The following is a 27,791-nucleotide window of genomic DNA, read 5'->3' as shown; positions in this document are numbered from 1 at the left end:
AGCGGAGACAAATGACCGGGACGGAACCAGCTATGTCGCCCATACAAACAAGTCAAGAGACAAATACATGGCTGTACGTGTGAGGAGCAGGTACACAAGGTAGACTTTTTGCATGACACAATAACACCAAATAGCAGATGGGATCCTTAATTATATTTATGGAATGTTTTACTTCATGCAAATAGAGGCAAAACAACAAGTTAAAAAAAAATGATAAGTTTACTGTTATTCATAATATTTCTAAAGACGATGTATAGTGTGGGGAAAGCACTATGGTGCAGTGTTTGGCACTAGTGGCTCACAGAAGAAAGGTTCTGGTCATGTCAGGTCTTTGCTGTACCCAAAATCAGCCTTGGACATGCAACTCTACTGATAAGTGAATGAAATCAGTGGATGTGAATTATTATGCATTATCTGCACAAGGAAGTTCATCATTGAGCAGTATTTGATAAATGAATATGGTCAATGTGCAGCTAATGCACACAGCATATACATCTAGTCTGTGTAGTCTGTGAAGTATAAAACGAAATTAAAAACAGAGAGACAAATATATATATATATGCCACCACTGATTTTGGTTATTCTTTAATATTTTAGACCTCAGGGTGTACTGTTTGCATAAATAATAATTTAATAATACATAATAATATATCAAATAATATACTAAAATTTGTAACTGTTTGATTGTTTATAATGTAGGCCTTTAAATTATTTACAAAGGATTTGGATCACCCTATTGGACACCTTTGGTCTACTGGAACAAAACGTTAAGTGCAGCCATGTGACCTTTTTCCACGTAAAAGAACGGAAAGAAACAAATGATTCTGGCTTTTCAATGTTAAATAGCGTTTAGTAGTAAGTGTTGATGAATTACTGTAAAAGTCGAAGAGGCACATTGTAATAATAATGCTTGACACACATGACAACTGGCTCCCCCTATGGATTAAGGCGAACATAGCCGATTGCTGAGTTTCCTCTCGTGTGGGGACTTAAGACTTTATATGCACCGTCAGTAAACTGCAAATATGTATGTGTTTGATTAGTATTTAATTTATTTTTGTGGAACATCATTAGTACCGTGCTTCTAATGCTCTTGATTACATTTTGATTATTCCATTTTTTTAAAGATCTCAACTACATTGTTCACTTAAAAGTCATGAGTGAGAGGGTGAAGGAAATAAATGCCTTGGCCTGTGATTTTCTTTTTTTCCTTTTTAATGTTATTTAATATCTGTCTTAAAGAGCCACACCTTAAATCTTGCCTTGCTTTTCAGCAAAACCCCAGCATATTTCTCTGATGTCTTGAAGGAATAACGGAGTAGACGCAATTCAGCAGCACACCACAAGCTATTCGGGGGTGTGACTACGGTCATTGGGGTCTATATATTGAGATGTTTTGTCCGCTGTCTTTATGTGAATGGGAGAGAAGCTGCCCAGTGAAAAGTCCCCACGGCAGGACAGCGCACCTCCTCACTTCATTCGCTCTCAGACACAGCACCATGGATTCCTGTTTTCGCGCACTTTGCATGACTTTTGTCCTGGCAACGTTCACCTGGAGGTCAGGTGCGTTCGGACCTGTTATCAGATGCGAACCATGTGATCTTGCTGCACGGCTTCTGTGCAAACCTTTACCCAAGGACTGCTCGGAGAAGGTCCGCGAACCGGGCTGCGGCTGCTGCATGACTTGCGCGCTGAGTTTCGGCCAGCCGTGCGGCGTGTACACCGGGAGATGTGGCTCCGGCCTGATTTGTCAACATCAACCCGGTGAAACGAAACCTCTGCAGGCTCTGCTGGAGGGACGGGGTATTTGTGCAAACGCTACTAACAAGCGACAAACTACCAGACCAACAGTGCCAGTCAATGAGCTACCAGGTAATTCATCAGCGTGAGTGTTTATGCCTCAAAGTGCGCTCTTTTAGACACCTTACGTATCACTGGTTAATGACCACAATTTCGGTAGTTGCAGAAGAACTGGTAAATCTTTGCCAGTGGTCGTCGGGCAATGTAAGAATTACCAGATGTTGTATAAAAAGAGAAAACTTTTTTTCTTTTAGCAATAAAAATCCAGCTAATATGTGAAAACACTTTGATGTGTTTAAAACGTCTTTACATCAGAGGAACGAAGGTGGTGGATAAGGCTTTAAGCAGTGCGCACTGGAGAGATTTCGATTGTGGAAAGAAGAAGTGCCTCTTTGTGCCGCAGAGGGAAGACTTGAACCCTCCCTGAATTCATTGTAAAGAATTCAGGTCAGATAAATGTTAAAGCCTAGCCTGCATCTTCAAGGTTGCATGGTTTCTAGTTTGTACTTTTGAATGAAATCAAATTAAAAAAACAAAAAAGGTGGGCTTTTTATTTTTTATTTTTTACTGGAAGTCAAGGTTTTCTAAAGTTTTTCAGAAGATGCTTTTAAAGCACACAATACCCATGTCCCTCCCCTGAACCCTAGCCTGTTGAAAAAATGTGAAATTAACACTCTGCTATGTTTGTTTATAAACACATTTTTATTTTCACAATTTTTTAGCAGAGAATGCTGATACTCAGGATGAAGAGCGCAATTCCACTGATTCGGGTGTTCAGACCACTACATACAGCACCCACAGACCTATTGGACCATTTAAGCCTCCACTTCACCCTTTCATCCCCCCAGACATCCTGAGACGGGAACAACAGAGAAGAACCCAGTTCTTTAAAACGGGGGAGCTACCGGGACCACTCGTCACAGATCAACAAAACTCTCTAGAGACCAAGCGGGAGCCTGAGTATGTAAGTACCACAACCAATATTTTTTCTGTCTTCAGAGCACACTGGAGGAATGTTTTTCTCTTCTTCCTCTGTGCTTTGGTGTTTTTTTCCCCCTGCGGGTGATGAAATGCTTTGGGTAGCGGTGCTGACGTTTGGCAGAGATTGTGAGCCAGTAGAATGGCATGGCAGCAAGCGGGTGCCATAGCCCTGCGGCTGACCTGGGTCAGGCGGTTGTTTGGCCACAAGGCGTCCGCGTGCCGGCTATACTGAGAGCCAGCGAATGATGGATTGGCTTATGTGAGTGCCTGTTGGGAAGCCCTGCTGCTATTTTGATCTTCTCTTTGGCCCGAGAAGTGAGCACACTGTAGTAATGGGCTTTGACTGGCTGTTCTGATTAGTGACTTGAGTACTTGGACTTGAGGACAAGCCTTTTGACTCTCTTTGAGCTGTTTGAATTCACTTTAGCCCCCCCAGTCTTTGTGTAAGACTTCTAAGCAGCTTTGGCAAACTGCTAAACCTTCACAAGCCAGATGAATTCATTCCTCATCTGCCACCTCTTTCATATTGCAGCCACCATTGTTTAGGTATTACAGCAAGGCAGCGTGAGTCAGCTTTATTAAAGTGTTAATTCACCAAAACATTAATGTCAAAAACCCACTGCCAAATGGCATTGCTAATGAGGAAGTATAAACGCTTTATTCGCTTTTTATCTGTCTTCAAAATGAAACTATAGAATTTCTGATGTTAAAGGAAGGTACTAAAAACTGGTGATGTCTTCCCTCATTCACAGGGTCCCTGCCGAAGAGAGATTGAGAGCATTCTCAGCAACCTCAAGATCTCCAACATTCTCAACCCCCGAGGTTTCCGCATACCAAACTGTGATAAGAAGGGCTTCTATAAGAAAAAGCAGGTGAGAAAAAGTATACCTAATAATTTGATATTTGAGTGTTTTAGTAGTGCAGTGGTTCTCAAGCTTTTTCTGGCAGGCCTCAGTACAAAAGCCAAAAGAATGCTTGCACCCCACACCCTACAGTGTTTATCGACATTTAACAATCTAAAAGAATTCAAGATGAATTTTACTTTTAAAAAAATGTCAGTGCAGTTTCATCAGCAAACACATCACAGTCAGTCTTCTTAGTTTCTCCTAGTTGTTTGTGCCCATCACCAGTGGCTCATTGCCCCCCTAGTGGGACCTGCCTAGCAGTTTGAGAATCATTGGCTTAGTGCATCCTTATTCAGTGGACACGAAGGGCTGTGCATTATTTCATGATCTGCTTAATGCAAACTTGGTTACGGAATCAAAATGCTGTAAAAAGGAAATCAGCATTTGCGGAGTACATTCATAATGATTACAAGACGAATGACTCAAACTTAAGGTCTCCTGCAGCCCAATTACAGATTTGTTGCTGTCCTCATGTATTCATTGGTAGTTATTAGAGCCTCATCATTGCACCACCACACCAGTGAGGTATACCCTAGCCACTGGCTCTGGAAACTGGAACCACAGGGACCAAACCCCAGCGGGGTTGACGGCAGGGACGATGGCCATTTAACGGAAACCCTCCCAGGGAGACAGACGTCAAGGTGGCCGCCGGCACCCCATGTGCTTGCCCCATAATTGCTGGACTTTTGAGAGGCAGACACAGAAATAGAGCCGAAGCCATCCCAACGCTCACATGGTTCACCCACGATCGGGTTGTAATAAATGAGTGGTTCTGACGCATTCATATGGAGGCACTTAGGGCTCCCGCACCACTGCATCACAGAGGCAGCTTCCCCTATTACATAGCAGTCCCTCCCGCTTAATAGAAGTGTTCTTATTGACCTGCAATCATCTCATAACCAGCCTTACAACGCCAGGCTCATTGTCTTTGTTTATGCAGAACGGACCTTCTGCACCGCGCTAAGCCTTTAGGCACTGAAGGAGTGGCAGAGATGTTGTGGTGTTCAGTTGAATTTGAACACTCGGATGACTCTAAGGGAAAACAGCTCTTGTTACAATGATTATTAACAGTAAATGCCTCTTAGAGGGAACATAACAAACTACCCAATAATGATTTTGGTGTTGAAGAAGATGCATTTATAAAAATAAATAAATAAATAGATTAATGTATTTGTTTCCCCAATAGACAGCCTGCGTTTTTTTGTTTTTTTTTAACTTGCCGCCAAAATTTATGGTTCACTAAGAATTTTTCATTCATCATGATAAAGACTGTTTATGAAACTCTCCACCTAAGATCAGACCTCACTGAGTAAGGATGTCTCCCCGCGTGACCAGTCTCTTCTGTGCAGCAGCAAGTGTTGCTTTAGCCCTTGAAATGAATGGCTGTATGTTTAACTAGAGTGGAGGTTGACCTTTAGTAAAATTGGCAGTAAAATAACAGCCCTTGGGTAGCTCCACAGACTCTGTAAGTCATTTGTAGTAGGCCTACCCATAATTTGGAGCTGTGGGGTATAATCAGCAACAGATGATTCGTACTGGCCACCAGCTTCTGAAAATAGATCTTGGTTCACAGTTGTTCACAAACGGGACTAAGCAAATATTTTACCAGGTTTCTGTTTACCTTAAAGGTCTCTATATGTGTGTGTAACAGGAGGTAGACCATAAAAGCAGCTCAAAATACCACAGCGTGTTGGATAGCAAAGGCTCAGCACAATCTGACCATTAATGACTCTTAACTATGCTTTTCTGCTTCATTGACTAAAGTGGCCTGTTATCCATAATGCTTCATATTCAACCGGATTTGTACATTCAGCTTTCCCACCTCCCCCCACCGGTCTTCCCTCGCTTCACCTTGTTCTCTCCTTCACTTTCAGTGCCGTCCTTCCAAAGGCAGAAAGCGAGGCTACTGTTGGTGTGTGGACAAATATGGGCAGCCTCTGCCAGGTCTTGATAGGAGGGAGCGAGGAGATACCCAGTACTACAACTCTGACAGCCAATAGGAGCAGAGCAGGATGGGAGGGAGGGAGGCTGAGATTGAACGGCAAGAACTGTAAACAAATGAAGAAACCGAGGATATTGGAAGAGAGGTCAAGAGATGGCTCAGCCGATATATGGATGTTTGCTATTTCTAACTGTTGCCTGTGGGACCTTTTTCTGAGGCACAGCGCAGAGCGCAGCAGAAGAGTACCGGGCAGAAAAAGCCTGTAGCCTCTGTACATGGATGGATTCTTCATAACCTGTTTGTCTCAGATTCAACCCGGACACCTTTTGGAATAATGTTACACCTAAAGAAACTATCTCAGAGGCCTTATTCTGATTTTAAAGCACAAAGACATGTCACAAGCAGTGATAAGAGAGCTCTTCATTTACGCACAATTAAATGGCATTGCATATGTGTAAATGCTTGTGATTTGTAATCATTATTTGTATGCTTGTGATTTGTTATAAAGCCATTGTGTTTTGTCTTGACAATGTATGTATATTTGAATAAGTAAGCATGCAGTGATTTAAGTATGAACTCCTATTTGTATGAATTCCATTATTCCGGTTGCTTCCTGCTCCAAGTAGGGAGTTGGTTGGGACCGTGCAGCTCAGACAACACAGCGCATAGAAAGTTATTTTTTACTCTGGGTCTCACGCCACGGAAAAAGAGATTTTGTTTCATGATCTGTACTGTGTGTGCGTGTGTGGGTTTTTTTGTTTGTTTGTTTGTTTTGTTGTCGCTTTGCATAAGCTGAATATAAGAGATAAGGGGTCCTTACAGTTATCTCCAGTCTCTGTGTAGCCAGTGATATTTTTTTAGCACTTGTCTTGGATTAAGTGGTCAGTTTAAATATGCTGTTTGCATGTACAATGCAACCCTCAGAAGTCTATTTTTACTTAATAAAGGCAGTATAAAGTTACCCAAGTATTGTTGTTTTTAATGTTTTGTAGATAGACACAAAACAAAACTCCTTTGTGATAAAATAAGATTTTATTAAGATGCACATCCACAGAATTAGAGTATATACAACAAACCCAATAATGGAAAAAGCAGCATTCCAGGGCAATTAGCATTCAGTTGAAACTGGATCTACTGCACATAGCTACAACAACAAACAAATCTTTAAACACAAGTGAATGATAATAAATACTAGAGTAGGTAGTCAGATAAAGAAAAGGTCAAATAAAGTCCCTAATGTGAGAAGATGTAGCTGAGAAGAGGTCTCAGAAATCCTCTGCTCAAACTGTGGACCTGCAGAGACCAGCAGAGGTAGACGAATGATGAACAACCCATCCCAAACCTCAGCGTGGCTTGGAAGAGCACTGATATGTTTGTGCTAGGCCACCATGCACATACTTGTGGCACTTTAAGCATTTCACCCAATACCCATTGAGGAAACGCCAATGGAGATACATTCAGACAATGTCAACAGAATGAATGAATGAGCTGCTGTGTTGTTTGCTGCCGTGCACAGCTCTAGTTATGAATGAATTAAACAAAAATTTATCCTGAAGTCTCTCAAATGGGCTTGGCACCGTAATGGACCTGTGGTTTTGAGCAATGGAGTTATTTAGTCAGAAACACAAATGTATACAGTGTCGCCCTATATTTACAACTGAAAAAAATAAAACAGGCAAACATATAAAAGATCTAAAAATGACAAATGGTTAATGCTTGTAAGAATATACAGGCAGCGAATAAATAAGTTGATCATACATACACCACGTAAATAAGATGGGAGGAAATTTCCTCCACTCAAATAAGTTTTCACAGTTTCATTTTTGCAAAGGAGAGCCGGCTCATCAGGCGGCTGACCTCCTGTTGCTGTTAATGTGTGTGCCTTTGTGTGTGTGAAAGTTGGTTTTTGAGTGACAACAGAGTCCATCCTTCAGTGAGTAACTTCTTGATGGCACTCTGAGTCACCGACCAAGTCGCTCGATCCTAGGAGCCTCTTCCCATTCCAAGACGAGACGCACCAGCAGCGAGCGGGTGGTCCAACGAGAGATGACTCGCACTGAAAAGGAAATAAAAATGGCATCTCTCACAAATAAATCACTCATTATTTTATAATAAATCCCTTTTGGGAGTCAAAATTCATTTTGTTATGGTGAAATTTCTGAAAAAACAAACAAAAAGTTAAATTCTCACCTGCTTGGCCTTGTAGAAGCCATGCTTATCACAGTTGGGAAGGTAGAAAGTTGTGAACTTCTCTCCTAACCTCTGCTGAGAGGTGGCTATCGTGTCCAGTGCTTCGTGCAGTTCAGTGTGACATGGACCCTGTGTAGGAAGAGAAACAATGAGAGCTACAGTCTCCTAAACACAAATGCACCAGCAAATTATCTACACCCCCTCAGAGCCATCTACTCCCTCTTGTGGAAAGAGAGATGAATTACTTTGAATAACCAGTTAGTCGGATTGTTTATTTTTCCCCTCACCTGTTGCACCAGTTTGTTGCGTATGGCATTGACCTTAGCCTTGAGACTCTCCTGGCCTTCAGCAAAATCTTGGTGATCAAAGGGAAGGTTAAGTCCCAGAATGTGCTGCAACGAGCCATGGTCAGGGACTCCTCCATCTTCCTCTGTAGAATTTTTAGAAAACAGAGAGCATACATGGCACATGAAATGGAATGGGGTTGCACTAAAGATGTAATTTCAATGCTGTGAACTTTTTTTAATTAATGAATATCAATATGAGCACATATGAAACAGCCAGGCTACCTTGGCGGAGGTCTACAGTGCAGATTCCTTGTCCTCTGGTCAGAGCGTGCAGTGGTCTTGCTTCACCAGGCCTGGGAGTGCAGCGGAGACCCTCAGCACAGTGGGCTGTGTGAACTCCACAGGAAGCCCCCTCCTCGAGCGCACAGGCCATGCAGCAGCCACAGCCTGGCTCCCTTAACACCTGCTTGCAGTCTGCTGGGATGGCGGGGCAGTCGTTCAGCTTCTGTTGAGTACAGGGGGCACAGCGGATGGGCTCTGGCCCCACCACCGGAGATGACCTCACTACGGACAAGACAACCAGAGCCGCCGCTGCCACAAACGTCAGCTTCTCGCTTAATCCAAACATTTCCTTCTGATGAAATTCTTTAGCTTTTTAGACGTTGTTTAAAACTGTCAGTTTCTTCTAACAAGTCTTCTCTGAACTGGCAGTATTTATATGAAAGCTTTGGCCTCCAGAAGGGTTAATAATTGACTCAGCACAGATATAAAATATTTTTCACAAAGCTGCTGTAAAAGGTGGATGACCCCGCTTGCCTTGCGTAGTTTGAGGTCATTTGTCAATATTGACGCTGGAATGCACATCAAAACAACTTTTGACGTGCATTAGTCATCTTTCTTTAACTTTAGAGTTATGAAAACAACTGAACAGTGCTGCTGAAATTCAGTACAATGATGAATAGTGAATAACGTCTTTAAGAGAGAGCATCACGTGATCCAAGGAGCTCTAGGCTTTGCTACAATGGCTTGTTAATGTTAAAAACTGTCTTATGGGTGTTGTCAAAACTTTATCTTGTGAAGTAATTCTGACAGGTTAGGTGCTGACACTGTTTTGACAGAAAAAAGTCCTATTTGTCCTTTTAGTCTTGTTGGTGAAGGTTCCTCTTATCACACATGCAAACAAACAAGGTCCTCCACCTTGTTTATCGACCTGTGTGATAACCCAGTCTGCCTTGCATAACCCAGAAATGGTGAAACGACACATTTATCTGGGAAAAGATGGCAGTAAATGGCCGTTTCCTTGCTGTAATATTTGTCATAAATACCTAAGTCAAATGCCACATACCTTTAGTCATACGATGTGTGACACAAATTTCAATAGGCAGTGATCCCGTGCTTTTCATTCACTGAAGAACTTGCTTTTACCCTGCAAACTTTTAATTGCTTTTTTTAATTTAATAATTATTCACCATGGAAACAGATACAGTCATCAGGACCAATTACTAAAAACACAGGTCTTAATAACAAAACTATGTGTACAGTCCCGGGATAAAAATATGAAGTTAAAGAGATAAAATGCTGATGAATGTGAGGATATGGGCACAATGAGAAATAACAAAAATGAGCACATTGTGTGTGTACATTTTGCATTTAATAGGAAAGTAAAATATGTTGTCTTTGAATATCTTAAATTTTTTTTAATCTTAACTAGAGAAAAATATGCTTTTAAATGAAACCTTTATACCTTTAAATTGCTAGAAATGTGTACACCCAGCAGTATATAAAAGAAGTCTGCATTAGCGCCTCTTTAAAGTACTGCAGACTATGCGTGAATCGCACACATTTTACTAATTTAATAACATAATCATGATGTAAGAAAAGGACCACGGCGTTACTACGTTTGCATGTGCATGAACTGAAACTTTAATATGTATTTTAATGCAGATTTACTTTAGCTTACATAGGTTGGGTGAAAACACTTTCTTTTCATAAAAAATAGAAAAATAAATTTTATTGATTTATTTTGAGTCAACTCTGACTGACGGTACACTAAAGTGCACCAGCCATGTTGCTCCCACACAGCAGGGGAGGGGTCAGCTTTGACGTTGCTATGCTTGCTGAAGAGAGCTTTGGTTCTTCGTGTTACATTCTTCACTGGCATCCAAATCTAGTAACTTAAGAAACGGTAAACGGGTTCAGCTTGAACCTAACAGCAGCAAGTGCTGGTTGAAAAAGGGATTGATACACAAAATAAAAATACAGCGAAGACAGTAGCGGGATAGAAGCACAAATACCAAACTGAAGATAACACAATGACACAATTAACTCTTGCACAAAATATACACATCATGTTCTCTCTAAGCATTGAACTCTTGTGTAATGAAACCAGCTATCGTGCCTTTTGTTTATTCACGTATAACAACAAACGAAACGGGCTCGCACATGGACTTCACTCTCTTGTCAGTGGCTTCCTTAAATAAGGCACATTAGGCAGAATTTGTTCAACGTTCAGTTTGTCACGAATGAGGTCCCAGGTTGGTGTGTCCCAAATGTTTCACGTTCACCTCACGAGATGTCACTCAATCACTAGCTGATGAGTTGTTGCCTCTTCGATGCTGACCATCAGATCCGCTAGCCAGGGGGGAAACGGTTCCTCCTTTGAAATATGTTAGAGGGCATTAGTGGAAAAGAGATTTAATTAAGGTCCATATTTTTTTTTAAGTCAAGACAGCTTTGCTTAAAATTATACTCACAGCTATTAAATTCTTCTTAGAGCGTTCCCTTGGCTTCGGGACTGGCTGTTTAGATCTTCTCGGTTTCTGCCACTTAATCTTGGAGGCCTTGAAGCAAAAATAAACTAGTCTTTTTTTCAGATTTTTAAAAATTATTATTATTTATTTAAATAGAAGCAAATAGTAAATACTCAGTAACACCTACCTTTATTTTCACCTTACTGCTATTGGATCTCCTTACATTTGTAAATTTCGGCTGTCCTGGTGTTGTAGCTTCACCACGTAGATGAAAAGAAAGCGTGCTCACATCAGACACGGAAAAGCTCTCGGTTCCTTCGTGTGGATGGTTTGAAAACTGGCTCAGGGAACGAGACAGCCTCCCAGGTCTCAGAACCCTCAGTTGAGCAGCATCGTCATCTTTATCGCTCTCATCTTCTGCCAGCGCATCCTCTTCCTCCACACCTACTTGAAATGGAAAATCGCCCTCATTTCCTTCTCTTGTTCTGTTCCCTTCAGTTTCATCCTCAAGCTCTGACTCTTCCTGGATGGGCTCCAGACCAGGTCTCTGTTCCATCAAAAAGCCTATTTACTCATGACATTTACCATTTTTATCATTTGATTTGCTTTATTCAAAGAATAGTGATAACAGATTAGGCTTACATTTGGCTGTTGAATGTCCATTTAGCTGGATGGCTGAGCTTTTTGGAACCAGAGTAAAGATACTGCAGTCTCTGGTGTGAGTGTGGCCTCCTTGTCATCAGTTGATTATTGAAATCAGGTGCAGAGGCTTAACATTTTTCACAGATGTTTTGACAGGTCATTGCAGGTGCATGAGAAAATTACTTGCATTGCCTAATTTTACAATATACATGCAAAATAAAGCAATGCAGCTTAAAGTCACTCAGCTTATTGTGACTATTATTGTGACAGCAATGTTAATTTTGCACCATTTTGTACCATTTACCATTTACGGGGCGATCGTGGCTCAAGAGTTGGAAGTTCGCCGTGTAATCGCCTTGTAATAGGAAGATTGCTGGTTCGAGCCCTGGCTTGGACAGCCTCGGTCGTTGTGTCCTTGGGCAAGACACTTTACCCGTTGCCTACTGGTGGTGGTCAGAGGGCCCGGTGGCGCCAGTATCCGGCAGCCTCGCCTCTGTCAGTGCGCCCCAGGGTGGCTGTGGCTACAATGTAGCTTGCCATCACCAGTGTGTGAATGTGTGTGTGAATGGGTGGATGACAGGATATGTAAAGTGCTTTGGGGTCCTTAGGGACTAGTAAAGCGCTATATAAATACAGGCCATTTACCATTTAAAAATTAATTAATTCCAATTGGCTAAAAAAAGAAACTAATAAGCATTCTTGAGGTTAGTATAGCAAATGCCTTAGTCTAACATCGTATCAAATGACTTCCAATTACTTAGTCTGATTAGTGAATACTTTCAGGTATATATCAGTTGTAAACTTATAGCATCAGTGAAATCATTAACTTCAGACTTTTCCATCATGTCACATATTAATAGGTATCAAAGCAAAAAAGGTCATATATCAATATGTTACAGCATTGTTCAGGAATGAAGATTTTGATCTATGTATTAAAATATCAATAAATAAAATAATAATTCTGTGTTGTGTATATAACCCAGGATGTGGAGTTATTGGTTAAGGTCCAATAGACTTAACCACAGTAATTTAATAAATATACAGGCAGAAGGCAGACAGTGTGCAAGATTTCCATTTGGTTGCCAACACATCAAAGATTAAATTTGTCTGACTATCATGGATTTCTGCATCTCTATAGACTACTGATGAGGAGAGAATGAATGCATATAAACTGTGGTCAAAATTCATTTTGAAGTAGAAATGTGTTACAAATGCTCTTTTTTTTTCTTAATACAGACTAGCAAATTGTATTTTCTTTGTTCACAGAAAAATGTTCACATAAATCATTAATTTATGGGTATATATATATATATATATATATATATATATATATATATATAATCAAGTTACATTTTCTTGTTTGTGACATATGCTATTTGTCTTTATGTAATTCCAACCATTCAGGAGTGCAACAACCAAATTACTCATTTCAATCCCCTTTGGCCCTGATGACACCATGACGAGACTTGCTCCTTAACTATTATTTGCAGTAGTTTCCCTTTACTGTTTGAGCTCGACTTCAATTAGAGTGAAGGTGACATGAACTTAAAAGCTCAATGATATCACCCCTTTTAGTAAATGAAGAACTTCATCAAGGTAAATCAACATAAAACTACATAAACGAAGCATTGTTTCCTCTCTCCAAGCCCATAAAAGAGCTAAATAGGTGAGCAAATGAAGTGTTTGTTGACTTAACTGTTACACTGAGTGAACCTTAAACAAACTTTACATCAGTACCAGGAAAACAGTTTTGGCCCCTGCCCCGTGTTTGACACATGATGACATCCATCTAGCCGTGGGCTGTCAAAGTACATTGACCGACATGATAAACATGTTATTGTCTTAAATAGTTTCCTGTTGAGAAAGAAAACTTTTACAGCGAAAGTGATTAAATAATGTCTGAGAAAATAAAAATAAAAAAGGTGATCTTTCACATTTGTAGCCAAAACTCAAGAAACTACTTTCTTTATCATAGCGATACTGATGATATTTTATACACCAATATTGTCTTTATTACAAAATATTCAATAACCCAACTTTACACTGTACAAGATACAACATAGTTTACAACTTTTGACTATTTACAAAAAGTATGATCTGCATATCAAAGTGAATATATCTAAAAAGGCAAGTTGCAATCACTGTAAGCTTATTGAGTAAGGCAAGAACTTGAAACGTGATGTATTTACACTTTTGCAGATCGAGTGAAAGTTCTATGTGCTGATAAAGATACAGGCTATAAAGATAATCTGAAGCGCATCATGTTTCTGCCAGTATATCTGAGAGATGTGCTAAAGCTAAAATTTCTCGAGGAAAACTCAAAAATGTAGCTGCTAGATAACAAAAAGCAATAGTACAGTAATGTGTATGCCTGAAAGACGACAGCAGCGAGACACTGCAGGAAATCTTCTGTGGCCTCAAGGAAATGTTTGAAAGTACTTACAGCATTTGAAATGTTTAGGCTAAAGGAGTTAGTCATGCATTTGTGGAAGTCATGTGCTTATAGTATATGCTCTCTTCTGTGTGGATGAATGCCATTCTTAACTCCTTTAGATATCTGTATGTAAGGATGCGTGGGCCCTCTGTGTGATGTTCTACAATACTCCATCGCTGGTCCCATTTTGGCATAAACTAGCATCCATAGAACCACAAATCCAACTCAGTATGACTTCTGTTTAGGTTTGTTAACCTTTGTCTTTTCCTCGTATTATCTTTTTGCCTCCTCATCAACAAAGCTGCCCCTATCTGTGTATTATGTGTACATGCCATATTGCACTACAATACAAAAGAATGTCATGTATTAAGGAAAACTGATTTTGTCTTTCCAGGGTTTAAAACACACCTTTGTCTTCTACCAGTGATCGAGCATGTGGTAAACATCTACTGCAACTTTCTCTCTCATCTTTGTTGAGGCAATGTAAGTATCGCTAGTGATCTATGGAAAGCTCGGTACTTTGGTTTTCTTTCAACAGGAGTATCATTACTATGGCTGTCAACTTTTAAAAAGTCATGCACTATTAATTGTAAATATGTATCATAAAAAGCATATTTCATCCAGTGAGCTCCAAGTAAAAAAAAGAAAAAGAAAAGAGACTGTTTTGTGCTGTTTTGTTACAATTCAGAATTGACCACACATGCATACGCACACTCACAAGTACACACTTGCATGCTTACATACACCAAAAAGAAACAACACCATTTTACGCTAAATAACGCAATGAATCCTTGGCATAATAAGAAAGACAGTGCAAAAGCAATAGCATGATCAGTCTCTTTCTGGATATCAACGCACATATCCCCCGAACACGGAATATGTACAACATAGTAAAAAATAAATATGCTCATTATACCTGGATCTGATGGAACCCAACAAAACCACACATCTAATCATCTGTTACAGAGATGTTAAAAGAGGATTTGAGATTCCGGGTACCCGTCTCTGCACTCTGCATTTTGTCTCTGAAAAGTGGCAAGCAGTTAAAAATCCCTAAAGCAAGTATGATTATCCATACAATGACTTCATATTTCTGGAAGTTCACATCCTGAATGGGTGTATCCTGGGTTGTGCCAGTACAGACTAGACGCTTCTAGTCCTCCAACCAGGTTTTCTTGCTTTATTTAAGATGAATATATTTTCTTTCTTCCTACACTGACACATCTGCAGCAGCTGCCACCGTCTCAATTTCAATCTCTGTCACCTCTACAGCCCTCTCTTCATCAACCTTACCCACTGCGGGCACACAGGATGAGGGTTGGCATGCGGCTTGGCTGTTGCTGCTGCTGTTGGCAGTGTTCATCTGCATGTTGCTACCCATGCCGGGATGAGCAGTGAGGCTGGCAGCAGAGGACACGCTGGCCAGATTGGTCGGGACGCTCGTCTTTCCACAGGAGTGGATCCGACGTGCCAGGCTGGCGGAACGCATCACCGAAGAAGTGGTTGCAGTGCCCACTCCCTGAACCTTCCCTTCCAGGAAGTAGGTCAGCATCTCACCTTTGCCTTTTACACTGACCTTGCCGCGGCAAACCAGGTCATAGTTGGTATTCAGTAGCCGATAAACCTCCTCAGTCACCTGGATAATAGAGGCATAGGAAATATAGATATTTGTTATTGTAAGTGTTGGTAGATGTGACAGCGGAGCTTGGCAAGCTGGTTACACTTGACTCCATCATATTTGTGGATCATTTGTAATTGAAAACAAGTACCTGTATTTTCCCAGGTACTCCAGTGCTGTCCATTCGACTGGCCACATTGACCGTGTTACCCCAGATATCGTACTGAGGTCGCCGTGCTCCAATCACCCCTGCAACCACTGGACCCACATTGATTCCTGTGCACAGACATAAAAACATTAAACTAAAACAGAGTCATTGAAAGTCAGTCACATTTAAATTGTCTTTGCCAGGGAACCAAAACAGTTCAATTTTATTTATATAGCATCAAATCGGACCCAACAGTCCAACAAGGTGGTTTATATTGTATGTCTACTTACCAACTCTCAGGACAAACTCGTTGTATGACTGATAATTGATTTCATCCAAAACATCAAACATTTCAATGGCGTAGTCTGCTATCGTGCTCAGATGGTCATACACAGATTTCTTGTTCTACAGAGGGAAAGAGCACCAAGCAGTTAGTGTACATGTGAGAAAGGATCCTTCATATTCCCTTTAAAGACTAGGACAGAAGATAAACACATAAATAAAAAGGAAAATCCAAACCTTGGTCCCAATGGTGGGGACGAGTCCCACAGCTGCCATGTATGTGCTGCCAATGGTTTTGATTTTCTCTATGTCTTTGTAGCACTCCTTATCCATGAGCTGTGAAGCACACATTCAATAAACACCTGACACTACAAGGCAAAAACAATTCCAAATTTACAAAGTAAAGAAATAAAAAAATACTAAGACCTCGTCAAAGTCAGCAATGATCTCGTTCAGTAGCCTCAAGCATTCCACTCCCATGTTGTTGCCATCCAGCTCGATGTAGAAATCGTTGAAGTTCGGGATTGAGGCAAATAGGACGCCAACTTGTGCATAGGACTGATAGTACAGATCCTAAAGGAAAAGAAAAACAATACAGTAAAAAATATTCTTAGATGTGATCATTAGTCATTTCTGGTTTCAGCCTTTTTATCTACCTGTTTGTCTGTCTGCCTGCCTGCCTGTCTATTATCGTGGCTCACCATGTTTCTTGGGTTTGACATTAAGAAGTGTTGAGCCACGTGTGCAGGCAGCAGATTGAAGAGGATCCTCCTGTTGTCCAGCTTTACTTTCTCCATTCCATCTCTTTCCTCCTCCGCCTGGCAGGAAAAGTAGCACACAAAATATCCAGATATAGCTGTGAGAACCAAAGCTTGCTTCATATTTCCACCACATGGTGTCACTAAAATGACTTGTGAGCATCAGACTGCTGTAAGCGTCAGAGTATGATTAATAGACTTGGGTACATTACATGACTAATCCTGCTAGTTAAAGGGTTAAATGGCTTAAATTCAGCTTCAACACTTCTATCCCCCTATGCAAAACGCTCAGTGCCAAATGAAACCGAGCCAGAAGAAGCTTCTTACTCTTTTTTTGTTGCCAAGAACAGACATCTGGCAGCCTATAAATATACAACCTCATTTCCAAAAGAAGTTGGGTTGCGTTGTAAAAAGTAAAAAAAACAAACCAAATAATTTTTTAAAAATCCAATTGCAATGATTCAATAATCATTTTAACGGAAGTTTTTTTTGTTGTGTTTGATCAAACATGCACACAAACATTTGTTTGCTCATTTTAAATGTGATCCCTGCAACACCTTTAAACAAAAACTAGAAAAGGTTTTTCAGAGTTTACTTTGGAAGCATGGTTGCACATCCTCCAGAAATGTATATCCATAGCCTTTTTTCATATGCACAGAGATATCATTGCACACTTCCTGACCTGTACAGCCCATAGGAAGTCCAGACGTAGTTTGAGGTCAAGTTGCCTGGAGTGGAGGGCAAGGGCACTGACAAAGAGCAACAGAGACAGGATGGGCTCATAGCCCCGGATGTGGAAGGACCCCCCACTGCGGAAGAGACCAATTGCACAAGTCAGCACTGGACCAGACCACACAGAAAACTACACAGGAGGGTTGAATGGACCCCCCACAGCGTCGGGAGTGATCACAAGTAGAGTTACTTCACAAAAGTATGAAAGCAAGGGCTTTTTTAGAAGCACATGGAAACAAAGCAAGCAAAAAAAACAAAACAAAACAACTTTATTGTGCTTATAACGTATTCTGAAATCATGGAATATTACTATTAACTTGTGCATGATTAAATCTAAAAGTTTTTTTTTTTTTCAAAACTAATCCTTACCTTGACCTGAACAAATTCAGAATAATCATTTTTTTCAGTTGCACATTTGGGATCTGAGCTCTAATAAAATTGGCATGGTCCCTCAGTACTGGGTTGAAATAGCTAACGTGGTCCCATCATGCAGCCCACATTGTCCTTTTAGGCTTCTGATTTGGAACTAATAAGCATGTGTGCTGCTTCAAAGGGTGGAAAATGAAAGAGTGTGTGGGCTGAAGACAAGCAACAACTCCTCCACACACATACATCTCAGCACATGTACTGTAAATGCTCTTCCAACTCTTGCCTATCTGTTTATTACACAGCCAGGCATTACCTCTGATACCCGACTGACGCACATAATGCATGATGCATAACAACTGTGCGAGATCTCTCACTTCATTGTTGTCATATAACTTCAGGGAAAGTCAGGAATGTGTCTGAGCTTTCTGAATACGTCGTGGCGTGAACCTCTCACCCTGCAGTCTTGCGAAAGCCGCTGAGCTCCAACACGGTGAGATACAGCACCCCCAGAAGAAGCATTAGCGCCATCTTTGGCATCCAGGAGACGCGCAAGAAAAGCGCCAGGGTAAGTGTGCCCACCACACATGAGAGAAAGGCGTAGCGGGCGCCGTCACAAGGAAGTTCTGCCATGGTGTGGTTGGCGCCGCTATCCACATCAATGATGATGATGGAACTGTTTGTATTGGCACTACCCCACAGCCAGGGCATGCAGCCCACCTGTCAAAAGCAAACACAGCGATGCAAAGTGAGAAATATTTCTGGAGAAAGGCTTAATGCTCATCTACATTCATGGTCTGCCTTGTCTGCACATTTCATTAAAGAAAAAACAAAACACATGAGTTGAACAGCACTGTACAGCTGGATAGTGTAAGCTGTTTAAATACATAGCATGACCATAATTCAAACTTTGAATGCTTTCAGATTTATGTTATACATGACATATGTAAACACAGCAAAAATGTGATAATTAAATTATGATAACGCCACAATTTTAGCTTTATTAATTTCACAGTCAACTGCACATCATCTAAAGCAACACCTCTAAAATAATAATTAAACATATTTTTAAAATAAGCCCACTGGCACCGTTAAATCAGAGGGAACAGCAGCAGCTCAAAACACGGTGAGATTTTTCTTACTAGCTGGCTGGCCAGTCAGGTGGGTAGTTTGTGGCAGATGACACTTTTTTACTGTTGCATTTACACTTACCACACAGGCCTGGGCCACAGCGTAGATTAAGAGCACTATGAGAATACAGAGAGCAGTGCGAATCTGAATGGTCAGGCACCCTGGAAAACACTGACAGAAAAAAATATAGAGACTATTATATAAATACTGCCTAGTTAAAATACCTTGAATGCATTTAGACAACACCAATATAATCTGTCAGAGTGTTAATAACTATAAGTACAGCTTGAGGAAGAACAAATGTTATGATGGACAAGAATTTTTTGGGTTTGAGGAAAGAAAAAGAGAAAAAAGACAAGCATGTGAGAAGCTACAAAGCTTAAAAAAGCTTCTAAACTGGTCAAATTCTAGAAGAGCGATTTTAATTTAAATACAACACAGGGGCATAGATGTAACCTCAAAGCTAGTGGTTATTAAATTGTTCTTACATGGTTTCACAAAATACATTTATAATTTGTCTTTGGTCAGCAAAAACCTATACAGGAGAACATTTCCCTTGCCAGGTTTTCTAAACTGCAGATAACAGAAGGTAGATGCATCTGTGGTGTAGGTTAATGCTCTAATAAATGAAAAAAAAAAGACCTTCACTTCAATAGGATAAGGAAAGCATCTGTAGTTACCTGTATTCTAGTGATATGGAGGTACATGATACAAGCTACAAGGAAACAGATGCAGAAGACGAGAAGAACTAGCACCACTGTGCCCCTGAGAGAGAAAAAAGGAGAGAGGGGAATGATGGGGTTAGTAAGACAGACTTCGGTATGTTAAAGAGGCAGCTGGAGAGATAAAATAATGGGAAGGGAAAAAAAAAAAAAAGAAAGACAAAGAAGGGACCCACAGAAGCATTTTTGGTACATACTGTGGTATGATGAGAAGATAGACAAGGCCAAACAAAGCAGCTAGGATCAGGGAGAGGACCACTGCGCTGGTGAAGTACTCATCAGGCACCTGGTGGTACTGCACAATGGCAAAACCCAAAAAGAGCGAGTAACCAAACAATAAAATGTGGAATTGTAACATGATTGAGCAACATCTCAGTGCAGTTTCTCAAATCCCTCACCCTGTGCTCACGCTCAGAGCATTTATACATGAGCGTGAGGAAGTTGAGGTCTGCCGTGTCAGACTCGGTCTGACGGGCTTCAATCAGCCGACCGATGTAGCGGTTGACCCGTGTTCTGGGGCTGCTCTGGATCACATTAGCCTGGTTAGCGTTGGAGCGGTTCCTCATTTTCTGTGGAGCCGTTCGCATGGCCCTCCGCTGGTGGAAAACAAAATGAAAAGAAATCTCCACTCACTTTACAATGCAGAGCTTAAACAACAATAGTTTGGTGAATACAGCACCCTGTATTCTCTGCAATGCCTGAGTATTATCATATTAGGAACAAGGGTGAATAAGAGTCAACAATAAACACAGGCAGCTGATTATACTTTCAAATTAGGACATTGCCTTCACACTTAACTTCATTACTGAAAGCACCCTGCTGTGTCCTCGGCAGCCAAAGTGAGCAGCTTAGCAAACACCTTGGGTATGTGTGTGTGTACGTGTAGGTGTGTTTGTTCATGTAAGTTAGCATGCTATCTGAACACAGCACAGTAGGTGATCAGAGCATGATCAAGGATCACCGGTGTTCACGAGCTCGTGACATGACATGGATGTGCTCAGCTCACGGATGTCACTGATTTCTTCTGCTTCGTTTCCTGTGCCACTGTCTCCTTTCTTTGTCTCTTCTCTAAGTGTATCCACTTGCTTGCTTCTTATTTTCAACTTCAGTTTTTTTGTAATACCATCTTCTTACCTCACCTTGCTCTTACTCACTCATCGTATGTATATTCATTCTTTATTTTTTCATATTTATTTCCTTATTTTCTTACCTGCTTCCATATATTCACTTCTGTTTATATCCCCTTCACCAGTCCAGTCTTTATATCTGGCCCATTTTCACTCCCCCCATTTCTTTTTGCATTCCCCACTCTCTTGTTTTGGTTTATTTATAAGGTGGCCTGCAGATCCTGACGTCTCCTTATGTTCTATATTGTGCTCAGTGCAGCACGGGACACATCATGTAACCGTGTCTGCTGCACCAGCTATCCTATTCATTCATCCCTCGTCCCTCATATTGCTTGCATTCGTGTCTTGAATGCATACATCTTTTCACTGAGCACTAGTGTGTGTGGCCTGAATTTGAATTTACCATTCAGTGGAAGGTTTACTACAACTAAACCGCCCATGACAAAGGCCATAAGCTTTTACTGTTTTGTGTATTATGCTAATCTGCTTGTTGTCTCTGATGGGAGGATGCTGTGATTACCGTTAATGGGGAGACATATAATCATGCAGTGTGAGGTAAAGATTATTTGAACATCTTAAAAAGGCCAACATCTTAAAAACTGAAACTTCCATAAATTTCTAGGAAAAAAGCCACTTGTAAAATATGTTACACACAAACCAACATTATTGTACCTTTAAGTTTATATATAAATTCTACACACCTTACTAACAGGAAAATATGTACAACAGACACACAAACACACACACACACACGGACCCAGGAAACTCCTTGTTTAAGCAGTAGGTGCAAAAATTTACAGACATATAAGGTTAAATAACACAACACTTCTTCTAACAGTTAGCCATATTAACCCTCTCAAGGCAGGCGTTGCAGAGTTGCAACAGTTAAAAGCTAACAACCTGATTACCCCACATACATATTTTATGAGTGTTTTTTACTCAGAAGTACCACTGCATGTTCTTTTGTGCATTAGCAACAAAAACTTAATTTGAGCCTGAAAGGGTTAACAGGCTCATTGACATTTCTGCCAAGACCAACATACTGACTGGATAGGGACCTTTAAAAAAGGACGCTCCATTACCCCTTTTCCTATGACACAGAACACACAAGCCTAATTTTTTCACCAGGTTTTCACTCAGTGTTGCGTCTATTCGGAAATCACAGTAAGAACAAACACAGAAACGTCAACACAGACACTGAGAGTTTATACCTTATCACCGTCCTCGCAGTTCATGACATTGGAGAAGGGAATCTCAGCCTTGAACATCTTCCTGCAGTGCATAAGCTGCACTAGTAAGTAGCACACAGTTTTGAACTTCATCTTTTTGGCGGGCTTTATATCCGAAAGAATCAATCCTGGGAATATCTGCCACCAGATAAGAAATGGGAACAAGTATTTAGTCATGATATCCCATACAGTAATATATATTATGTAAGGGTCTATAATTCATGCACAGGCACTATGGACTTGACACATGCATCCAGTCATTATTATCATGCTCATGCTCAACAATGCAGTTAAAATAAGGTACATCAGTCCTTTGGTGACTCTGATGCCCTCGTTTCTCTTTCAGTAAACTGTTGAAGAACGTGTGTTTAAGCACCATTTGAAACAACAAAAATATGTCATCATCAACACATAAAGCTGAAAATAGAGACAAATGGCAAATTGAGGGGAAAATGCAACATAGCATTTCTTAGTAAGGCCATTTGTCCACCAGCTTCAGATCACTGGAAATCTACTGGAAACACAGAAATTCATTCTTCCAAAAGCTATTGGAAGGTGATGACAGTGACAAGCCTTTTCTGACAAATCAGTCCAAAATTGCTGATAAATATTCAACAAGGTTGAGAGCTGGTGGTGCCAATTATTTTCATACTCATCAAACCACTCAGTGACACCCAATGGATGGGGGCACTCTAATTGTGGGAGAGATCGCGCTTATTTAGATACAAAATGATTTAATATATATTATAAGTGATTGCTAAAAACTATTTGAACCTTCCTTGTAAGGGCACAAGAATAACCAAACCATGCCAGCAAAATGCCCCCAGCAACATTATGAGCATTATGAAACTACTTCAAACCTTAATTGTTGGGGTCAAGGGTTGAGCTTTTCCTTTAATCTGTAACCCCACCGTATGTCTCTAAGTGAGAATATCAGCCTATCCAACAATACAGTCTGTGCCTATCTTATTTTGAGCCGTGTCTTTGATGAAGTTAAACCATCAGCTAGAGGATTAGCCAAGTCTCTCACATTTCAAAGAAAAATACACGCAACGGGGATACAACAGGTTCATATAAGGCACCATGTAACCTATGTGCAAGCGTGGGCTTGCATAACATAAAACCTGCTGCAAGAAATATTGTTAGGCAGGTAGAAGGGAGGAGAGGAGAGGAGAGGAGAGAGGAGAAGGAAGGCTTTATAGAGTTATACAGTAACAAGACTGAAATTCCCTCTCCAGCTGCTTGGGGCACATCTGTTGGAAATGTGCATGCTTATGTGGATGCACTGACACACACATATCTCTTTAAGTTTGTCGGACTGTGCAAATTTAAGATGATAGATGCCACGGGCTGTTTTTTTTTCTTCTTCTTTCTCTCTGTAGCCCCAGTCCAATCCATTACAGGCTGAACGTGAGATCAGCTCAACAACAAATGGGTGAGAGCTCTGTAGTCAAACTGCACTACATTTCTACAGTCTTTGAAGCATGTTTTCTAGTAGATCCTTCTACTGAAGTGACTGGCCAGGATAAACCTGCTTTGTCAACCTGTCCTGTTCTGATTTACCAGTTAGGTCAATTAATATGGATTACCTATGGAAGCTAATATGTACAGTAAACTGTCTCAGTACGAAAAGGTTCATCCAAGGCAATGGTTTAAACAAATAGAAAACTATTGCTGTGATTTCATTCATTTTTACTGAAGATATAAATACAGTATATTACTAAACACAGAAGTGCAACTGGGTACCTTCCGTCGGTGAGATGGCACTATAAAGAAGGTTTCGATTTCATGTTTTTGAAGGAAGGCGCTCCTTTCATGGCCGTTTCCAGGCTCCACCTCATAGTCTCCGTTTAGGCACTCGAGTGTAGATCTGGTAATGTGAACTTTCCTGTGGTACAGATAAGGGAAGCAGAGCAAATATTAAAACAAGTCTTATAAGCAGAAGAGTCAAGAGCTAAAGGATGTGTTCACAATAACTTGTGAAATTCTGCTTTGGTGGGTCTTAATAAGATTCTTTGGGTAATTTGTTTGTAATGATACACACAATTGCATTGCCTGAAGTTTGTGGATGAATTGAATCTGCTTCTGTGCTTCTCTTTATTTCTTTGTCCAGTGGGGAAAATTCAACCATAAGGGTCTTCCCTGCAGTTGGCCTTGTTTCCTGATTTAGCTTAAATCACCGACTAATGCTTTAAAAACACAGGGAACAAGACTGATTCTAGAACAAAAAATATTAACACCTTATTTGTTAGAAATCACTTAATGTGTCAAGATGTTTTTTCCAGGGTACCATAACAGAGCGGAGACAAATAGTCTGAAGCTGTTCAGGCTTGTATGCTTTTAAAATGCTGAGTACTGACCCAGGTAGTCCTCCAGCTTCCATCACATTGGCCAGAGTCACATCATTTGACCACACATCATACTGCCATTTCCTAAGACCCAGCACTCCACACAACACTCGACCGGTATGTAAGCCCACGCGCATGTTTAGGTTGACTTCTGTGGCCTCTGCTACTGACCTGTACAGACAAAAAACATGGAGAGTCTCAGTGAGGTAATATGGCAGGGCAATATCTATATATTTTTATCTATATCCAGAGTTTGGTCAGATTACTTTAAAAAATAATTAATAACCTAATCCACTGGATTTAAAACAATGTGTATTTTAATCTGAATACTTTTAAATGATATCTGGACCATTTCAATATCAAACACTTCCATAATTTTTAACTGTCATCTTTTAAATTGGCAAATAATGTGACTACATTTTTCCCAACTGTCCAACTCTGTCTAAATCGAATAGTTTGCCTATAATTTGGCAGAGCATTAAAAACAGCACAAAAAACACAGTGTTACAATAACAATGTATTACATGTATGTATGACTGTATATGAACACATATAGTAATTAAATAAGAAGTTTACATCAACTAATTTGCCAACTCTTTCATGGTTTGAAATGTACACCCGGCGCTGATTTCATTCATTCAGCAAACGATCTCATTAACATTAAGATCACAAATAATTGAGGTCGAATGCAGGTGATACACACATCCAAAATTAAGAATCTGTTTCCACAAATGTCCTTTATAAATAGATATAACAATCTGTCACGATGTCTTCAAGGACCAGAAGCTGTTCAGAAATGCTCTGCTCTGCTCTAACATACCAAAATAGACCGAGAACAAAAAGACTGAAAAGCTGGGCATTTTTATTTAATCAGTGTTGGTGGAGAAATCTGATCTTAATCTTAATTAACAGACTTACAGTCAAATCATGAAAAGCATCTGATGTAATCTTCTGGAGCTTCTCCGTCTCTAACTTTCTTGTGCATCTTTTTTCACTTCCAAACTATACAAAGAAAACAGCGACTTTCTAATTAAATAAAAAAAAAAGAAAAAGAAAAACATAGCCTATTACTTCCCCCCTAAAGCTCCCCCCCCCCCTCCCGACTTTGAACACTGCTGTCTTTTTGAAGACTTTTGCGTCAGAGTTTGGAAGGGGTAAATGTGTTCTCGGGTCACACATGAAAACCACAGGCATAAGAGACTCACGTTATGGTGTCAATCATATCGAGACCCATTTCTACACAGCAGTGGGCGTGGTCGGTCTTGGGTTGTGTCAGTCCAGACACACAGTAGTAACAATCTCCCAGGATCTTAATCCTGCGACAGTGGTTCTCCTGTCAGTCACAGAGACAATTTAAGGAGAATTTTTAAGAAAAGAAATCACCCTTACTTACACAATCAAACTGATGCTACAGCAGTTTTAAACGTATACAAAAAAATAGTAATTAGTCATGTTGAAAAAATACACATTAAAAAGCAACTTTCCTCCAGTTTAATCAAAGTCACACGAGAGGCATCTAAGAGCAGGGATGCTTTGATTGAAACATCCTGTCATTCAAATATAATTTTTCCCTTACACTGATTAATGTGATCCATACCCAGCAGTTTAATTTCTAAGTGTAGCTTCAGGCTGCTCGGTTTCCAAGATTGATTAGGTTCATGATGCAGGTGGTTTCAGACTTGCAGACTTGCAATGGTAACATCGTTAATATAAGATTTGAGTACATTTAAATTATGTCAAAATACACTATCACTCAGTATGTGATCACATTACAGTTATAAAAGCTCTGCCTTTTTTTTAATATCACATTATTTAAACAATTCATTACAGAAACTCCTTGTTAACTCAGGCCTGCAATGCCTCTAACTTGTTCTTAAGTGTCTTTGACCATTTCAAAGGTGCACTGCATGGTGAGAAGGTCAAAAAACAACTAAATAGTGAAGTTGAGGCTTTAAAACAGAACTTCCCAAGACAAAAGTTGATGTTTTGGTGGCTCTATATCTTTTTTGAGATGCTTAGCAGCTTTTAGTTTTCTCCCCTCTATTTTAACCTCTGTGCTATTGAGAGAAGCTGCCTGATGCTCATTCAGTATCGACACCACCTATGGTCCTGCAACTTAAATTAGAGAGCTTGTCACGAAAGTGACATGGTCGTGCTAATCATACATTAAAATATAAAAGCTGATTGTGAAGACGGGATGAGACTGACTGTGCGGTGTATACGAGACAGTTCTGTGGCCAAACAAATCAAGACTGCGACAGAAAGATATTTGCGCTTCTTTATCGGTATCTCATTAAAAATGTTAAAAATATGGACTCGTACTAAAAATGGCTCCCACAATGCTGTGATATATTAAAGGATCAGTTTCATTTTAGGGAATAAGGTGAGTCACTCTCTACTCACTCTCACTCTTTAGACACAATGAGCAGTGGCATGAAAAAAACAGCTTACAAATATAACCCATTATTACAGGATATGAGCAACAGGCATTCATTTTACCAGGGAGACCAGGTTACCGTGGGTGCCTTCTCATAACCCTTCATTGTTTCCATGGAGGTAATGGGATTGCTGGCCATGCATGTGAAGAGCACAAAGACTCATAATTATGCACATCGGTGGGCACATGACAAGACGGGTGCTCTATTTTTAACATGGGAGCCATGTGAAATTCGGCAAGATAGCCAGGGCTCGTTAGCAGCTGCTCTTTGTCTTGTGCAAGTTTACCTGCTGTGGTCATGCTTTTTAAGTACTCAGTGGCATGGCGGCTGTTTGTACAAAATATATTCTTAGACACAAACCTACAAAAGACCGAGTGTTATGCAGCAGCAGTGTGCTGAGCGGCTCTTGGCAGTTTTGCTCTGTGAAAGACATTTTCTCTTAAATTAAAGCCCCATATATAGAACTAAAGATCAAAAGAATACCAACTAATTTGTATGAGGATTACAATTTTAAATAGCCTAGTTTAAATAGATACGAAAATAAAATGACATTATTGTGCTACATAACATGTATAGCTTTCTAAATTTGGTCTGTTTTTATCTGCCTTCCTGGTTTCTTTTTTTGCACTGCAATTAACCTTTGCTGCCTTGGTCGCTCTTGACACTTGATATAGTTGATTAAGAAAAGCATGAATTTACTACAGCAACTATGAAAGAAGCATGATCTAGCCTTTACTGGACTCTTGAAACTTTCAACAAAAAATAGTTTTTTTGAATCCTAGCATATTCCCTTCTACAGCGACTAATTCTATTCTTTTTAAATGATAAATATAGCATTATACTAGACACTCTCTGTTGTGCCGTCTCCTAACATCTGTACATATTTCCAAAACTTGAACCAAAAATATCAAAGTTGGATGAATCGCTCCAAGATTTGCTGCCACTGATTTTCAGTCCAGCT

The 27,791-nt window shown here is 40.2% G+C and overlaps 3 protein-coding genes across 5 annotated transcripts in view; 1 reads left to right on the top strand and 2 right to left on the bottom strand.

Moving 5' to 3' along the window:
- The first annotated feature begins 1,007 nt into the window (after positions 1-1,007).
- LOC146553567 (insulin-like growth factor-binding protein 3) lies at positions 1,008-6,608 on the top strand. Of its 2 annotated transcripts, none has more exons than XM_085254516.1 (4): positions 1,008-1,872; positions 2,649-2,764; positions 3,534-3,653; positions 5,561-6,608. In XM_085254516.1, the coding sequence occupies exons 1-4, from the start codon at positions 1,392-1,394 to the stop codon at positions 5,684-5,686; spliced, it is 843 nt and encodes a 280-aa protein (XP_085110642.1). In that variant the 5' UTR covers positions 1,008-1,391; the 3' UTR covers positions 5,687-6,608. The 2 variants fall into 2 exon arrangements, with proteins under 2 accessions (XP_085110642.1, XP_085110641.1); XM_085254515.1 differs by having other exon boundaries at positions 1,016-1,872; positions 2,523-2,764.
- Positions 6,609-6,641: 33 nt separating this feature from the next.
- On the bottom strand, positions 6,642-9,849 carry LOC146553566 (insulin-like growth factor-binding protein 1). The gene is made up of 4 exons (XM_085254517.1): positions 8,388-9,849; positions 8,106-8,248; positions 7,819-7,947; positions 6,642-7,684 (listed from the first exon to the last, which is right to left on the bottom strand). The coding sequence occupies exons 1-4, from the start codon at positions 8,731-8,733 to the stop codon at positions 7,559-7,561; spliced, it is 744 nt and encodes a 247-aa protein (XP_085110643.1). The 5' UTR covers positions 8,734-9,849; the 3' UTR covers positions 6,642-7,558.
- A 5,280-nt stretch (positions 9,850-15,129) lies between these two features.
- Positions 15,130-27,791, bottom strand: part of LOC146553565 (adenylate cyclase type 1-like) — a 36,514-nt gene continuing 23,852 nt past the window's right edge. Inside the window, exons 5-20 of one of the 2 annotated variants that reach the window (XM_085254513.1) lie at positions 25,598-25,725; positions 24,405-24,563; positions 23,791-23,932; positions 22,027-22,182; positions 20,087-20,284; positions 19,886-19,983; positions 19,647-19,731; positions 19,048-19,137; positions 18,293-18,555; positions 17,420-17,546; positions 16,636-16,797; positions 16,406-16,552; positions 16,217-16,315; positions 15,988-16,102; positions 15,701-15,825; positions 15,130-15,567 (exon numbers count right to left, since the gene is read on the bottom strand). In XM_085254513.1, coding sequence (XP_085110639.1) covers positions 15,142-15,567; positions 15,701-15,825; positions 15,988-16,102; positions 16,217-16,315; positions 16,406-16,552; positions 16,636-16,797; positions 17,420-17,546; positions 18,293-18,555; positions 19,048-19,137; positions 19,647-19,731; positions 19,886-19,983; positions 20,087-20,284; positions 22,027-22,182; positions 23,791-23,932; positions 24,405-24,563; positions 25,598-25,725 — 2,520 coding nt within the window. In that variant the 3' untranslated portion in view covers positions 15,130-15,141. The remainder of the gene's footprint in view (positions 15,568-15,700; positions 15,826-15,987; positions 16,103-16,216; positions 16,316-16,405; positions 16,553-16,635; positions 16,798-17,419; positions 17,547-18,292; positions 18,556-19,047; positions 19,138-19,646; positions 19,732-19,885; positions 19,984-20,086; positions 20,285-22,026; positions 22,183-23,790; positions 23,933-24,404; positions 24,564-25,597; positions 25,726-27,791) is intronic. The other variant, XM_085254514.1, reaches the window with a different exon arrangement.

The sequence above is a fragment of the Mchenga conophoros genome, linkage group LG18 (assembly GCF_057382185.1).
Source record: "Mchenga conophoros isolate Kocher_MC1m ecotype Shallow Benthic linkage group LG18, M_conophoros_male_GT1.1, whole genome shotgun sequence".
NCBI lineage: Eukaryota > Metazoa > Chordata > Actinopteri > Cichliformes > Cichlidae > Mchenga > Mchenga conophoros.
This window is presented reverse-complemented; position numbering and strand designations above follow the sequence as displayed.